We start from the raw sequence: 16,066 nt of genomic DNA, 5'->3' as shown, positions 1-16,066 counted from the left end.
CTGGATCTCCGGACTCAACTCCCAGCCGGACTCCGGACTGGATCTCCGGACTCAACTTCCAGCCGGACTCCGGACTGGATCTCCGGACTCAACTCCCAGCCGGACTCCGGACTGGATCTCCGGACTCAACTTCCAGCCGGACTCCGGACTGGATCTCCGGACTCAACTTCCAGCCGGACTCCGGACTGGATCTCCGGACTCAACTTCCAGCCGGACTCCGGACTGGATCTCCAGACTGGATCTCCGGACTCAATTTCCAGCCGGACTCCGGACTGGATCTCTGAACTTAGTTTTCTGACTCATTCCCAGACAATGCCTACCCGTTAAGAGAATCGATTGATCACACTTTCCCAAGTCTCTCAATGACTTGGGAAACTGGGGGGCAACTAATGGGGTGTGAAAACACCAGCCTCTCACAGGCCGCCACCTGTCCCAGAGTAGGTGAGCTGCAGCCTCTCACAGGCCGCCACCTGTCCCAGAGTAGGTGAGCTGCAGCCTCTCACAGGCCGCCACCTGTCCCAGAGTAGGTGAGCTGCAGCCTCTCACAGGCCGCCACCTGTCCTGGACACCTGTCCAGGACACCTCACCAGATTTTCCTATAAATAGAGGATCAAAGCTCAGACCAATGGGTAATGCGAAAAATCCCTTCTCTCCCTAAAAACTCTTAGATATCTCCCCTTCACTCCTGCTCATACTGACTTGAGTGTCGAAGGGCCTGTCCGGAGTAAAACCCGGTCTGGTCTTCTGACCTCGCTTGTCTTGTGCAGGACTCAGCTCTCATAGCAGGACTCTTTCTCGACCACCTCACTCCTCGTTCACTCCGGTCTCTCAGGACTCAGCTCCCCTAGTCATCCAGCTCAGCTCTCACGTCACTGCTGTACCTGTTACCGATTTTAGGCCTAACACAATGGTCCTAGGAAATCCCAAATAATAAAGAGGTTGCTAGCAAAACAGGATGGAGAAAAAGCATGGAGACAAGTGCACAAACAAGGGTGCGTATACAACAAAACGAATGAAAATGGTCAAATCGTTTGATTATTTTCATCCCTTCTTTATTTCATGCACGGGATCTCGTTTTAGAATTGTTCTGCTATAGCAAAAGAGAGTGTCTTGGTTGAGAAAAAAATAGAGAGGAGGTAGTGTGGCCAAGAAGGATAGGAATATCATCCCCTTTGGCCCTTTCTATCAAAACAAATTAACCAAAAAAAATGTCAATGGAAAAAAAACAAAGGGTGGGTGCACAACTAAGTGGAAGGACCAATGATTTTTGGCCATGCCCAAAGTTGCTTTAATGAGCAGTTGGTGAAATGTCACTGGGGTGCTCATCAAAGCGATTGGGCATGTGGCAAAAAATTATTGGTTGTCCCAAGGTTGCTTTCTGGTTGTGCGTCCCACAAGGAAAACCTCCATCCAAGTTTCTATTTTCAGCTTAAAGATGGTGGTTGTTAGTTTTTTTAGTAGCCACTTTTGGGCCCCACACGTGCAAAATGAACGTGATCGGGTCCGTTGATTGGATAGTTGAGCTCAAGTCTGACCCAATTTTGTTGACCCCACCTTGATCGGCTGATCCTAAGAACTTGATCCATTAGGGTCATTTGGAGGTGCACCAAAGAAAAAAATAGCCCTTGAATTTTTGTAAGCATTAACCTTAGAAATTGAATGTCTAATGGCATTAGACAAGGACCATGTGGGTGACATATTGATTGTCTGTTTGATTAACGGTCTCGATTATACAAACATGTCCTTATATAAGACACAAAGGTTGATGGTTAGGATTGATCTCGACCTTCACATTTGCTTAGCCATACTCTTAGACGCAACCATTGCACAAGAAGTCACTCCAAATAGTGGTGGAAGTAATATTTTTATAACAATTTAACAATGTGGGGAAACGAGTCTAGAAAGGAAATTGAAGTTTTATAGTGGGAGTGGTTGAAGAGTAAGGAGGTTGGCCTCCCTAGCATTGTAATCTTCTTTTAAACATCATCTCCTCCTCTCATATCAAGACACACATCACTTGTTTTATCTAAAACTTTATCAAGTCATTAAATATCCGCAGTACGTTATTTTGATAACAGCACTAAACTTTTATAATTGGATATGGAGATCATCTCGAGTACTGTAGCTTCCCTAAAAAGGCAAGTTAAAAAAGTGTAAAACAGTGGTAGTGCCATTATCACAATATGCCGTCTCCTTAATGGTCATGATTTTACATAATGTGTATCATGAGAAACCTAAAATTGATCCTATTTGTACTATCTAACTAGTTAGAACCCCACTCACTTTTGGATGTTCACTCGAATTCCCAAATAGGAATAAATTATCCACTAGTTGTTTACAAGATGGATTATCAATTATTTGGTTTTTTCAAGGGAATTTCGAGGAAATATTTTATACTTTCTTTCCTTTTAGGGCGATGATACTTTCATCCCCTGCAGTACGCATTTGCCCCCTTTTAAAGTGATTTGACGTAAAAAAGAGTTAAGTTGCCCGCTTTTCACGTTATAAGGGGGCGAATGTGTACTTTAGGGGTGAAAATATCATCTCCCTGAAAGAAAATGAACGCTTTTTTACGTCAAATCACATTAAAAGTGGGCGAATGCGTATTGGGGGGTGGGGGTGAAAATATCATCTCCCTTCTTTTATCTGAATTTTTTTAGAGAGATATTATATGGTGGCCGACTGTCAAGTCCCGTTCCCGTGAAGGTGGGTACAATGGGGTGAAAATATCATCTCCCTTCTTTTATCTTTTTTAGAGATAAATTATATGGTGGCCGACCATCAAGTCCCTTGAAGGTGGGTACAATGGAAGTAGCATCCTTGATGTTTGATCCAACAACAAACTCTTAAAAAGTGCTTTGCAGTGGGATCAAATATCAAGGGTGGTACTAATTTCACGGTACTTGACAATTGGGCACCATATAAAAACTATTTTTTAGATTTCTTTAACCACTTTTTTAGATGATATTCATACTTCCTCATTAGACAATGTTACATTGGCACTTATTTGGACATTTTAAATTTTGGAAGGGGTGGCTCGGAGAGTAGGGGAATATGAAGTCAAAAGAAGTCCAAAGGGAGGAGACAAGCATTTTGATTTGTCTAGAATTACCTCGGAGAATAGTGTAAGTAGTGTTTCATTGCACGCCATATACTCGGAGAGTAGGAGAATAAGTAGGGGTGTCGTTACCAATAGAGGGAGAAATGAGAGAGAGAAGGAGGAGGAGAGAGAGAGCACCATTCCCTAGAAAATTCAACCACAAGTTCTTGCTTTTATAATAAGTTGGTTTAAAAACATAAGGAGGGGATAAGGAGTCCGTATTACCAAAGTAATTATTACATGAGAGACATTTAAGGGAGTAAAAGGAGAGTCCAATGCTATTTTGGCAACCAAACGAGTAATTTGTCCTACATGGCAGCTATTCTCCCACAAAGTTATTGGAAAATAAAAATCCAATGGCAGGCAGACCGAGATTTGCTAGGGACCATCATAGGGGGCATTTCATGCGCCAGATGTTGCATGTTGAAAAGTAAACCTATGTGGCAGCTCTCTCATGCAACAGCCGGCCGGCAAAGCTTTCTGGAGTGGTCCCTAGCAAATCCTTATCCTTAAACAGCTAATCTAATTAAAATATAAGGAGTGCCGTTATCAAAGTGAGGAAGTGTGATTAGCATCTTCCTTTGTTTTCCTCTTTTCACTCTACAGTGAGAGAGCCCTTAAATATTTTTTTGGTGAATGATGGCGTGGTGGTCCATCCACATCTCTTCCATGCTGCTGCTTCTTCTTCATGGTACAACATTTGCTCTCTCTCTCTCTCTCTCTCTCTCTCTCTCTCTCTCTCTCAATTCTCTTTTCTTTTTTTTTTTGTTTTTACTGTTTCTCAATTCTCAATAGTTTTCTATAGTTGAGGGATGTTTGATTTAGGGTTTTCCCAAGAACTACATTTTCCTGGTAAGTCTTAGATCTGTTCTTCCTATGCTCATCTACTTGTGTTTTTTTCTGATTTTAGATCATTCGAACAGATCTAGGTAGATTTTTCGGGATTTTATTTTGGCGATTCATTTTTCTTCCTGTTTTTTTTAGTCTAGTTAAGGTGTTTGCTTCTTTGCTTTTGGATTTGTTTTTTATTTTTTATTTTTTTTCCTCTTCTTCTTATTTTCAAATCTCAGTTTCCATTTGGTTTTTGGTTAGTGTTGAGCATGGTCACACTAGGGTTTGGCTTTCTGTTGTGGTGATTTTGGTGAAATATTGCATTTCCAGGTTTAGGGGTTTCATTTGATTTTCTAGGCAATTTCGCGGCTCACTTTTGCATTAGAGAACATCCACGAAATGGGATTTCATTTGATTCAGCTGAAGTAACTGTTCTCTCCTGCAAAAGTGAGCCGCGGAATGGCTTTCCGCGAAATTGCCTAGCAAATCCCTTTTCTATTAATGTATTTTGCATATTAATGTAATTTGAATAGATGATAGAGGTGTCACTTGTGTATTTAACCCATGCAACAATGCAAGTGTTTCAATGACAATGTGGATCTATGGCTTTTCGTCAAGGTTATGGTTGGTTTTATTTTTCCTATGCATGGTTTTAAATTTCCGTTTCGGCTAAAATTTCGGGCTTATTCGAAACCGAAATTTCGGTCGAAATTTGGTACACGTGCTTGAAACGCCGTTTTTTTGGGTCGAAATTTTGATCGAAATCACCGAAGTCGGAAATTTCGGTGATTTCGACCGAAACTTTGTAAAAGAATAAAAAATTAATATTTTTTAACAAATTTCGCCGAAATTGCCCAAATTAACGAAATTTCGACAGAAATTTTGTATGTTTCGGATTTTGGTCATTTCGGTGTCGGTGTTGACTTTCGGATTTCAGTTGAAATTTCAAACCATGTCCCTATGTAGGTGGTGAATTTCAAAGCATGCCATGCTGGTTTTGGGTTCTGGTTTTCAGAGTGTTTGATGTTTTTTTTTTATTTCATTAAAAATCTCACTGCATTGTGGAATTTTTAGGAGATCTAACTCATATTGGGTGTTGTCATTTTTTTCAGGTTTTTTTTTTCATTCTTTCGAGTAGTTTTACTGGGGGCAAAAGCAATCACACTTGTTTTACATTTGAGTAAAAATTCTAGCAGATGTGAGATTACACAAGTTTTGCATTTTAGACTAATCTAGTAGATGAGAATGTTGCTAAGATGTTTGTAATATAGTCTGGGTTTTCCATTTTAGTGGAGGTTTGATTGGCTTCTTCTTGTATTTTTGTCAATTCTTTAGAATTCGGGCATATGGCAATTTCATTTCCAGCCGAGCAGGCCTTCTTGCCAAGGGAATTTCAATCTTGTTTTTGTCGATTTGCTAATATGATCATATAATCTTTTGGTTCTGAGGGTACCCTTTTGAGGTTTCATTGGTTTCTTCTATGGTGAACTTTGTAGTTGTGAATGTGCTAAAAAAAGATCAAATTGGTTTGGGTCTTTTGATGTAGAATTTAGAGTTTTTCATGGTTGGTTGTTGGTAAGACTTTGCTAATAGTATCATACTGGTTTTGTGGCCTTTCAGAATCTCTGCCTTTTGAACTGTACCATTATGGATTCTTGCAGGTCTTGATTTTCAATTTTAGGTTCTTTGCCTCCCTGCGATGGGAAAATCACCAGGCAAATGGCTCAAGACACTGCTTTTCGGGAAGAAATCATCCAGATCTAGTGGATTAAAAGGAAGAGAGGCTCTGGTAATCCATTTTTAAATTGTTATTGCTACTCATTCTTGTGACCACCATTTATTTCTTTTCAAAATATCCTCTGGTTGCGAATTCCCATGGTTGGTTTGTAAATGTTTGTTGTTGTTGTATGTTGTGAGGGAGATGTTTACTCAATTATTGCCACCAAGCGGCTTTTAATTGTCTTATAGTCTTCTATCTGGTCGAAAAGAATAATTACATCGAATGTTCACCTCGACTTATTTTTGTTGATTGGTGTTTTATTGTTTGGGACAAAGGCTTTGTTGAGTTGAGTTGAGTGAGGTGTTTTATTGTTTGGGTTAGACAAAATTTTGTGTTTTTTGTGTAAGTTTTATAAACTTTCAATGTTTTATTTCTCCAGTTAGTTTTATTTCTCTGTCCATGAGTCTGTTGTGTTGCCAAATTCACCAATTGGTTAGGTCCAATCCCCAAATACTTGTGGTTTGATAATATAATTCTGCAAAAAACTTAATCACTTCAACTTTAGAGTGTTCTGTTTTAGTGATATTTTTTTCTTATAGGTTGGAGTGTCTAAATATTTTGTGTACTTGAATCATTTTACCGCATTGCTTTTCTACCACAGAACAGTTTAGGGGATTGTGCTTACCCATCAGCTTTCTAGTTGGCAAATGGATATTGGAGTTGTAGTCATGAATATAAACTTATTGTGTCCATGAGATCTGATTATTTCAAACACTAATGTACATGGCTTCACAGATCAGTTTTTTGTTTTCTCAGAAGATGTAGCCACAACAGTCATGTCTGAAATTATGTTCATATTTATAAGGAATATCTGGTGAATTTTAGGTCAATTGCAATTGATTTAACTAATTAATAGAATTCTCTATTAATTAGAAATCCCTAAATGCATGTGGCAAGTCCGAATTGCTCATGCTTCCAAAGACAAAACTAAGCTTGTTGCACCCCAAATCTTTAAAAGGAAGTTCTTCTACGAGTAACAATTCTTCCTTACTGTGAAGCATTGAAGCAATAGCATCTCAATGGAGTTTTCACAGGGTGAAGGTTTATATCGCATTTAAAAAATTTAAAGCTATGTTCTCATAAATGAAAAGGATCTCAAAATTTGGTTTGATCAGCTATGTAGCTTGATAGGCTAATTTAGTCAATGAATATTTTTTTTGAATGATAACCAACAAATAAATTGTAACTGTTCAACAATGTTATCCTAATCTGTGCTTAGCAATGTGGTGATCATGCATTTTAAATTTACAATAGTAAAAAGAAAAAGAAATATTATACTTCCACAATGGATGGACTATGAGAAATCAGTAAACTCTTTGAGACTTTGTGTGTCAAATGATTATTTAAAGAATAGTAATATCTCTCTCTCTCTCTCTCTCTCTTGAGTGATTCCTTTTTTCTCCTAAAAACCTATCTTTTACCTGGCAGTGTAGTGAAAGGAATCCCATTACATGAAAAATCTTGTTTTTTCCCTACAAATGTCCTTTAAGTATTAATCCTTCTCTATTATTCCCCCCTTTCTTGCCTCAGTTCTGTTTGTCCTCCCATGGAGATGTAGGAGTGTGCTCCTTCTTTTGTTGTTGTTTGGGACATTGATTTTCTATTTTTTTTATGTAATTTAGTAAATACAAAAATAAATAAATGAGGGAGGTATTATATATAATTTTTTAATTAGTATTAGATTTAGCATTATGGTTTTTAGGAGTCATTGGCTGTCACTCTGTCTTGCTTACAGTAGGAGATTTGCAAATAGAAAATATTTGTTTTAATGGCATTTAGTTTTTGATTTTTTTCTAAAAGCTTTGATGTACATCATTTATTATTGTGGTTGTTCTTTTTTTTATATGCTTAAAATTTCACACTCACAGTCAGAAATGGAAGGGTTGGGGGGAGGGGGCGGGGCGGATAATGCAAACCTATTTAAGGAACGATTCAATACCATTTCAAAATAAATAAAAAATTGACTGGTTCAATTGGGGCAGCAGACATACATTTTCAAACAATTTAAACAAAACATAATAACAACTATTCACAACTACCATTCAAAAAAATAAAAAAATCTAACCATTCACAACTGCAGCATTCATTGAAATCTATAAATTTTGAGTTCAACTGCCAATAAAAAAATAATCTATCCAAAGCAGAGTGTATCATATTGGATCCGCGCTAACTAAAGCAAACCAGATAGAAAAGGTGCATATAACAAAAAATAACAGAACGGAAATAGGTCTGAAAATAGCTTAGATCCCCCTCCCTCTCCTCAATGTGCACCATATGATGGAGTGGGATGACTGGTTTTAGGGTCCAAGTGGGTGAAGTTGGGGAATATTTGGTGGGACAAGTAGCGGCTGGATTGGGGAGGGGTTTTTGGGTCATAAATGATGGGCCATGGCAAGTTGGTGAAGAATGGGCGGTGGGCTATGAGTAAATTAGTGGCTAAGTGATTTGGATATCCCCCACATCTAGGTCCAATAAAAACATAACAACTAATGTATAAATGGATAACAAAACTAAAATAAAAGTGCATGAATGAAATTATACAAGTAACTAAGGGCTAATGAAATCTGTCCCCCCCCCGCGCGCGTGTCACACATGTGGGAAGAATTCAACTCCGTTTAGTAAGCATCCAAAATGTGCTGCTATATAGGTCCTCCCCACGGCATCACAACTCGGTCCCAACTGTTCAGCAAAAAGAGAGTGCAGGCCAAAAATAAACTTCTCTTTCCAAAATTCTTGATTAGAGTTTGGGAGCACACAAACTTTTGTTAAATAAACGTCGTTATACCACATGAAATCTATTATGATGGGAGTGTACCTCCTTCATTTCAAAATGAGTTATTATTCGTTCAACAAAAGGAGAGTGCAGGCCAAAAATAAACTTCTCTTTCCAAAATTCTTGATTAGAGTACGGGAGCATAAAAACTTTTGTTAAATAAACATCGTTATACCGCATGAAATCTAATAAGATGGGACATCTTATATTAATTTGTTGTTCACGAACCTTTTCATAAATATTCTCATGTTTTCCGACAAGGTGTTGAACAATATTAACTATTATTGTATAAACTAAATGATATCACATTTCTTTCCCCATCTTTTAAGTGTCTTCCTTCTGAACTAAGTCCTGTAGATTGTTCAATGGCTCCACCCTCTTAATTGACCTGAAAAACAAGATGTTATGATTTTAACAATCTAACTTTCAGAGTTTTCTCTGATTTTACATGCAAATAGCATACACAAGTAATGTTTTAACATGGGGTAGAAATTTGATGTTCTGTTAATCCATCATTATTCCATTCATATAGAGTGGAACCATCAAAAGCTTATAGCGGCTATGTCTGAATTTTCTTCAAATTGAACATCCACTGGAGTAGGTCTCTGATAAATAGTTTTTTACCCTTGGACTTGAAGGCTTAATTTATTTCTAAAATCATCTCTTTCTGATTCTTCAGATTTAATTGAAGTTTCTTCTAATTGACAAATAGACTTAGTTATTGACTTATTTGAATGGCAGCTAGGCAATTTGTTTGTTCGTTGGCTTATTCATCTGATACTTAATGGTAATATGTATTGTTTTGGAAATCTTATGATTTGTGATTCAAATCTTACGATTCAAATCAAATCATCATATGAATTTCGATTTCAATCCATTATTGAATCTTAATTTGTATGAATCTTGTGATTTTTTTATTAAATCTGACTATTCGATCGTAAATCGAAAGATTCATAGGATTCATGCAATTTATCCTAATTAAGTTCTATATAAAAGAAAATAGGACTGTCTTTGGAAAGACCCCATTTCCCATTTGTATTAGATGAAACCTTTGAAACACCTCTCGTGAGAAGGAAAAAAGAAAGAATAGGAGTTTGAATGAATTGAATCAATTTGAACCAATCAAGTACAATGCATGTGCTTGAGGGCATTACTTGCATCAAATAGAGAGACGACTCTAATGAAGACAACATCGCCGACTTGCCAGTCTTTTTATAATTAATATTTGTCATTTGATGTTTGAGACTTTGAGAATTGATATGATTTTGTGTCGTTTATTATTTTTAAGATTATTATATAATATGTATGGGTTTGGATGGAAAATAGATGATTATTATCAAACAGGTTTGTTACCTATTATAATATTGAATAACTAATCATGGTAATTTAAATTAATGAATTTGGATGAAAAAAATGAATAATTGGCTATTTTATTGTTCTCTGATTTGTTTATGATATTTTTATGCATTTGAATGAATCTCTTACGATTTACAATTTGGCCCCTATTTTGATTTACTATTCGATTCCGGTTTTCAGAACATTGGTAGTATGATACATCCAAGAAGTATAGAATCATTTCCCTGTATATATATTATTTTGGACGTTGCATTGGTAAAATACAGGCTTATACAATTTGCTGTGTTTATCTTGTCATATCATATACTACAAGTTACAATTTGCAGAGTCTGATCAGTCTTTCAATTCACCTATGTAGAAAGCGGTAAGTGAGAGAGAGACATGGATTACGGGAAAGGGACCCTCTGATGAGTTGGCTGTTGATTCACCCTTAATTTCGGAGCCAGTATCTGCTAGCACAGATAAAAATGGATGGAAAGAGTCAGAGAAGGGGCTATCTTCCAGTGTACCATATGATGGAGAAGTCTTATTGCCTGCAAGTCAAAATGCAGAAAATCAAGGAACCGTTGGATCTCATGCATTTAATGATATGGAGAAATTCAGGGAGGAGAAAGCTGCTATAAAAGCACAGGCGGCTTTTAGGGGTTATCTTGTAAATTTCTCACTCTGAAAGTGTTCTTTTTCATTTGGAAATTTTATATGTTATGCTTCAGTTTTTTAATTTTATATTCTGGCTCAATGCTGTTAGTTATTATTTGATCTGAAAACATTGGTCTGTCACCATTGTGCATCGGCAATACAAAGTTGGCTACCTATTTTTTGTCTATAGTGTTTTTGTGCTTTACCCGTGATTTGTTTATTGTTTTGATCGTTTTTAATCTGTGTTTTTAGACCAGGTATAGTAGTTATAGAAATAATTTTATTTCCTATCTGGCAACAAGTAATCACACATTTTACCAGTATTCATTGTTGGTATTGAGCACTTCTGAAAGTGCGAGTCAATCCAATATCTAATAAAACCAAAATTGATGTTTTATTTTATGAAAAAGAATATTGAACACCCAGTATTCATTGTTGGTATTTTCTCCCCCCTTGACCACTCAGGGGTCTTGTAATTTTCTTTTCTTTTTCTTCTCGCTTGGACCTTCTCGGTCCTCTTTCTTCTTCAATGAATTTGCTCACCATTAAAAAAAACCCAGATATACGTTTTTAAAAAAAAAAACCCAGATATAATATTAGCAGCATTTTTGTGCACCTTTACGGCACTGACTTTTCTGCTGACGTAAATGGAATGTTTGTACAGGCTCGTCGGGCATTTCGGGCGCTCAGGGGCATCATAAGGTTGCAGGCACTAGTCCGCGGACATTTGGTGAGAAGACAAGCTGTGGCAACTTTACGCTGTTTTCAGAGAATCGTAAAGTTACAGGCACTATTTCGTGCTCGAAGAGTCAGGCGCTCTGATCTTGGGCTTGGGGTATGTAAAAAGTGCATCAGAGAAAAGGCTCTTGTAAACTTTCATGAAAAAGGCATATCTTCCGGGTGAAACTTTAGTAGGTTCTTGTGTGATTAGTGACACATCTTCCTTCCTCTTCGTATTTCTTGCTTTTTTTTAACATAAATTTTCTGTTCTGTAAGCCAACTAATGTCCGTTTATAGTCATAATGCACCATTTCTCTGCAAATTCTCTCCAACCTAAATATTGCAAATGGGCAAGAAATTATTATAACATTTGGAGTTTTTATTAATGAATATCAATATGCAAGAGATGATACTTTGGTTGTTTGTAAACCTTATGACGTGTTTCGAAATGTGTTAATGCTCTTCAATTTTCTTGATCAGTCTAGTTTTATTTATTTGTTCATGTTGTCTTATCGTGTATATAACATTCATTAGTAAATGGTTCAACTAATTGCTTATTTGTCTGCTGTACCTCTTGTATAACTATTGCTTCATCTTTGTTAGGGTGCGAAGCCTTCGGATTCTTTGCTGGTGAACGTGTCATCTCAGATTGAGAAATTGTTGGCGAACGTATTTTTTATTAAGGTAATATTTCAGTTTCATGTGTATTGCTTTAAGGTATTGCCATAAAAAGTCTTCCATTCTAAATGGGTAATCAGAAAAGGAAAATGGTATCCAAACAACCCAAATAATTAACAAATTTTCTTCTTGATTTTCTCTATGATTGATTTGACACTTAGTTGGAAGAAAACATGTTGAAATTTCTCTTCTTTTACTGCTTGGTCCCTTTTAGCTTCTTGCTGCATCACCCAATGCCATGCCTCTGGTTGTTCAATATGGTCAAGCGGAACCAAATTCGGCCTGGAACTGGTTAGAACGCTGGACATCCAGATGTTCTCGGGAACCACTTTCACAACCCAAGAGGTTTATTGGTTCAAAATCTAAGACAAAGCAGGATACTTTTCAAACTGTAGAAAATGAGTCTACTGGCCGGTCAAAGCGAAGCCTCCGGAGGAATACTACTCCAAACATGGAATCTGGATCAACAACCTATTTCACCTCCGAAGCTGAAAAACCCAAACGCAATGTGAGGAAAGTCTCAAGCAATCCCCTAAATTCACTGCAGGAACCTCCACAGATTGATCTTGAAAAGGTAAAGCGTAGTTTGAGAAAAGTTTCTAATTCCGCAACAGATGCTTCTGATCCGATAGAGGTTGAACCCGAGAAACCAAAGCGCAGTCTGAGAAAGGTGTCAGACTCCCCAACGGACGTTCCAGATCAGGTTATCGGGGAATTTGCAGAGGTGAGGAAAGATACAACTGTGGTTTCAGAGAATAACCCTAATTTGGAAGTTGCTACAAAACCAGTGGTTGCCGATGGGCCAGTTGATATGCTGGACAACGATAATTTAACTGTTGAGTTACATCCATTGGAGAGCATTGAGAAAGATGGGAACATATCTTTAATGAATGGGGACTTAAGCTCTAAGGAAGATCAAGCTTGCCATGAAAATCAGAAGGGCGGTAGGAGAAGGGCTTCTTTACCAATGAAGCCAGAATACTCGGAGAATGGTTTGCAGAACATTCCAACTTTGCCAAGCTATATGGCAGCAACTGAATCTGCCAAGGCAAAGCTGCGGGGACTTGGCTCACCACGGTTTGGCTCAGATGGAGCTGAAAAAAATGGTTACACCCGAAGGCATTCCTTGCCAACTTCTACCAATGGCAAAGTGACCTCACCGTCGGCGCGAACACAGAAACTGTTTCAAGCAAGTGGTAAAGGTGGCATCAGAGGCGACAGATTATTGTTGTCTTCGAGAGATGGAAATGGTTAGAACTTTATATTTCTTTCTTTGTTTATTTATTTTTTTATTTTGTAGATTGATTATGTTTCCATTAAAAAAAAAATTGGTTAAGTTTATGGATGTTTAATTTGTTGCTTCTTATCCTACACAAGACATTACGTTATTTTCTATCTTCTTTTTATATTCTTTTGCCATTTCTTTCTTAAGTTAATTTAGAAGATAATGAAAGAAAATATAGAGAAGAAATCATATGGGACTGAGTTATTGTTCCCATTTCATAACCGAGAATTCACAATGTGACAGAAATAAACTTATTTAGATACTCCCTTCCTCATTTCTAGAAGTACGATAGAAGAAATAAATATTATTTTTTCAGACTTCCTCAACAGATTTTTTGGATTGCTAAAATACTCATGTATGCTTTGAAATGAATTAGATTTCTGTTGGTATGGTCCAGATAGCAAGACTATGTGTATTTTTCATTTAGGTTAACAGCAATAACGTTAATTTCCTTTTGGTGCTAAAGTATTGAATCCTATCAGAATTTGTTGCTGAAAAAAGGAATTATGTTTTCCCTTGCATTTTGAGCAAGTGATAAGTTAGAAAATTTAAAACGAATGACTACTTCTACTTGGGTTTCAATGAGTGGAACTGGAGTCTGGCGTTAGTAATCGCTGCAGTCTTTAGAGCTCGCTTGTGTGGGTCTATTCTGTCAATGTAACTCCTACAAGTTTTAACTTTTAACACATTTTTAAGATGAAGCTGGTTTTCTGGAAAGTCCAATATTTATGAAAGAAACAGTTCTTTTCCCTTTCCCTTTCTTTTCTATATTTCCTTTAAAAAAATTTGCTATTATTTATAAAAATGTGAGATATTTCAGATGGCTACTCAGGATGGTTTGGCAGCTCATGGTATGTGACTATGATACCCAGATACTGATATGGACACAGGATGGAGATACGTCTCTGCAATTTTCAAAATGTAGGACACATTTATGAATAGGGCATCCCATGAGATAAGATACAATACATCTATGCATAAAATATCATAAAACTTAACTATTTTTAAATGAGACAATGAAATTAATAATAAATTTAAAATAGGATTTTTAAGACCCACATGCTCAAAGTTGTAATTGGAAATATAAGACATTAATAAGTGAAAAACATGATAGTTAATTAAAATAGAGAGGCATATATTGAAACTAGACAATTATTTGACCAACAGAAGTATCCGTGAAGTATCTGAGTATCTTGTCATGTCGGACATGGTGTGGGCCTGTATAAATATCCGAGTGTGATAGTTAAGTGGTGTCCTGTTCTTTTATATATTTCCTTCATCTTCTTTGAAGGTAAGAAATTTATCAATTTAAGATCACTAGTAATATGATCATTTTTAAAATGAGTGAGTGTATCATTTATTTTTCTAAATGTTATACCCCCTGTGTTTTTAAATTGCAGAGAAAGTGGTTCAAGCAGAGTGGAGGAGGTGATTTTGCAGAAGATGGAGTCCGGGTGAAAAGTTTGTAAAAAGGGAAATGGTAATATTTGTGTGCAGCCTTATGGTTATATTTTTTCCTCTGATTGTGGAAAATTTCTGCTGTAAAACCTGTACCTGGGCGTGATGAGTGATGAATAATGGAAGAGTGTGCCTATAGTCTCAACTTGTTTTTCCTTGGATTTGGTGTTATGTATAGTTAGATTCTTTTGCATTTTGGTTGGTTGCTCTATGCTTTTGTTTTTAATTAGAATCCCTACTACAAAAAGCCTATCATGGGCATAAACATTGTCTCATCAAAATTTGAATATTTGGCTTCTCATTTGCAACATCTGCTTTAATTTTGAATTACACATTATAAATGTCTCTTTACCTGACCACTTTAGGAAAATTGGCATTGATGCATTCTTTCTTATTAATAGAAATTTCTCTGTTTTCTTCTTATAATCACCCTTTTGTCCAGGAAATATTTTGTAGAAACACCATATATATATTTTCAAGTAATTTTGGAGTTAGAAAAAATAGAATCTGCATTTATTTTTACAGGTGATGTTGTAACCTTACATTAGAGAGATCGACTATGGTTAAGATTGACACTTTTCTCTTAAGAGGCAATGCTATGCCGAGCAGGTCTGATCTTTTGTTGAATGTCCTAACTTGCACTTATTGCATTGTGGATCTTAAAAAAGGAATTGTGATCTTATTAGCGATGATTTGATCTTCTTGGAACTTATTAGGTTTAGTTTCATGACGCCCAGGAGGTCTTTTCATAGAGTTACTATGCTTAGCTTCTTGGTAAATGGTAACAATTGCTTTAAAGATAGTTATAATGTTGAGGTCGAAGCGATGATGTGATCTTCTTGGACATTATTAGGTTTGGTTTCTTGAGGCCTAGAAGAGGTCTTTTCATAGGGTTACCATGCTTAGCTTCTTGGTAACGAATGCCTGAAAGATAGTTATCATGTTGAGGTGGGAGCCTACATTAGCAATGTTTAATAACTCCTCGAGTCGAACGTCGACTGGCCCGACTCGACCCCCTTTTACCTTCGCCGAATTCTTGTCTAAGTCTGTCTTTTGCCTGGCCAAGTCAATCAAAACTGCTTTGACCTGCCCAAGTCATGACCACATCAATCATTTAGTCGTTGGAGTCTATGACCTTTTATGGTTTTACATTGGCCGAGTTTTCATTCAAGTTTGAGTTTTGAAACACCACATAAGATCATCGGTTTTTTGCTGCTGGTTGCTTCCTAAATCAGTTTAGTGTATTTAATTTATTCAACTTGTCAAATCCGTGCAGCAGTTGAGGTTTTGATGCTTTTGGAAGATTAATTTTCATTGTTGGTTTCGATGAAACCTATAGAAGTTTGAAGGATCCCATAGAATTAGAGGGGAACACCAATTGGCATGAAGGACTCTTTTGAGGTGTTTTTCAACTTTTTCTTATGAGGATTCAACTTCTCAAAGAGC

General features: G+C 36.8%; 1 protein-coding gene across 2 annotated transcripts; it reads left to right on the top strand.

Annotated features, from left to right (window-relative positions):
• The first annotated feature begins 3,638 nt into the window (after window positions 1-3,638).
• LOC143885492 (protein IQ-DOMAIN 31-like) lies at window positions 3,639-14,813 on the top strand. 2 transcript variants are annotated; one of them, XM_077389701.1, is made up of 7 exons: window positions 3,639-3,791; window positions 5,593-5,720; window positions 10,199-10,492; window positions 11,144-11,314; window positions 11,803-11,883; window positions 12,092-13,127; window positions 14,563-14,813. In XM_077389701.1, the coding sequence occupies exons 2-7, from the start codon at window positions 5,631-5,633 to the stop codon at window positions 14,592-14,594; spliced, it is 1,704 nt and encodes a 567-aa protein (XP_077245816.1). In that variant the 5' UTR covers window positions 3,639-3,791; window positions 5,593-5,630; the 3' UTR covers window positions 14,595-14,813. The 2 variants fall into 2 exon arrangements, with proteins under 2 accessions (XP_077245816.1, XP_077245817.1); XM_077389702.1 differs by lacking the exon at window positions 3,639-3,791 and adding an exon at window positions 3,808-3,952.
• The last annotated feature ends 1,253 nt before the right edge of the window (window positions 14,814-16,066 follow it).

Source organism: Tasmannia lanceolata, unplaced genomic scaffold (assembly GCF_043159265.1).
Source record: "Tasmannia lanceolata isolate RefF3 unplaced genomic scaffold, GAP_Taslan_0.1 ptg000008l, whole genome shotgun sequence".
Classification (NCBI taxonomy): Eukaryota; Viridiplantae; Streptophyta; class Magnoliopsida; order Canellales; family Winteraceae; genus Tasmannia; species Tasmannia lanceolata.
This window is presented reverse-complemented; position numbering and strand designations above follow the sequence as displayed.

Excerpts from the sequence above, each read along its gene's own strand:
- LOC143885492 (XM_077389701.1), top strand. The coding sequence starts at position 5,631 with ATGGGAAAATCACCAGGCAAATGGCTCAAGACACTGCTTTTCGGGAAG. Across the intron at positions 10,493-11,143 it reads CGGCTTTTAGGGGTTATCTT|GCTCGTCGGGCATTTCGGGC; the intron begins GTAAATTTCTCA and ends ATGTTTGTACAG. Across the intron at positions 11,315-11,802 it reads GCTCTGATCTTGGGCTTGGG|GGTGCGAAGCCTTCGGATTC; the intron begins GTATGTAAAAAG and ends CATCTTTGTTAG.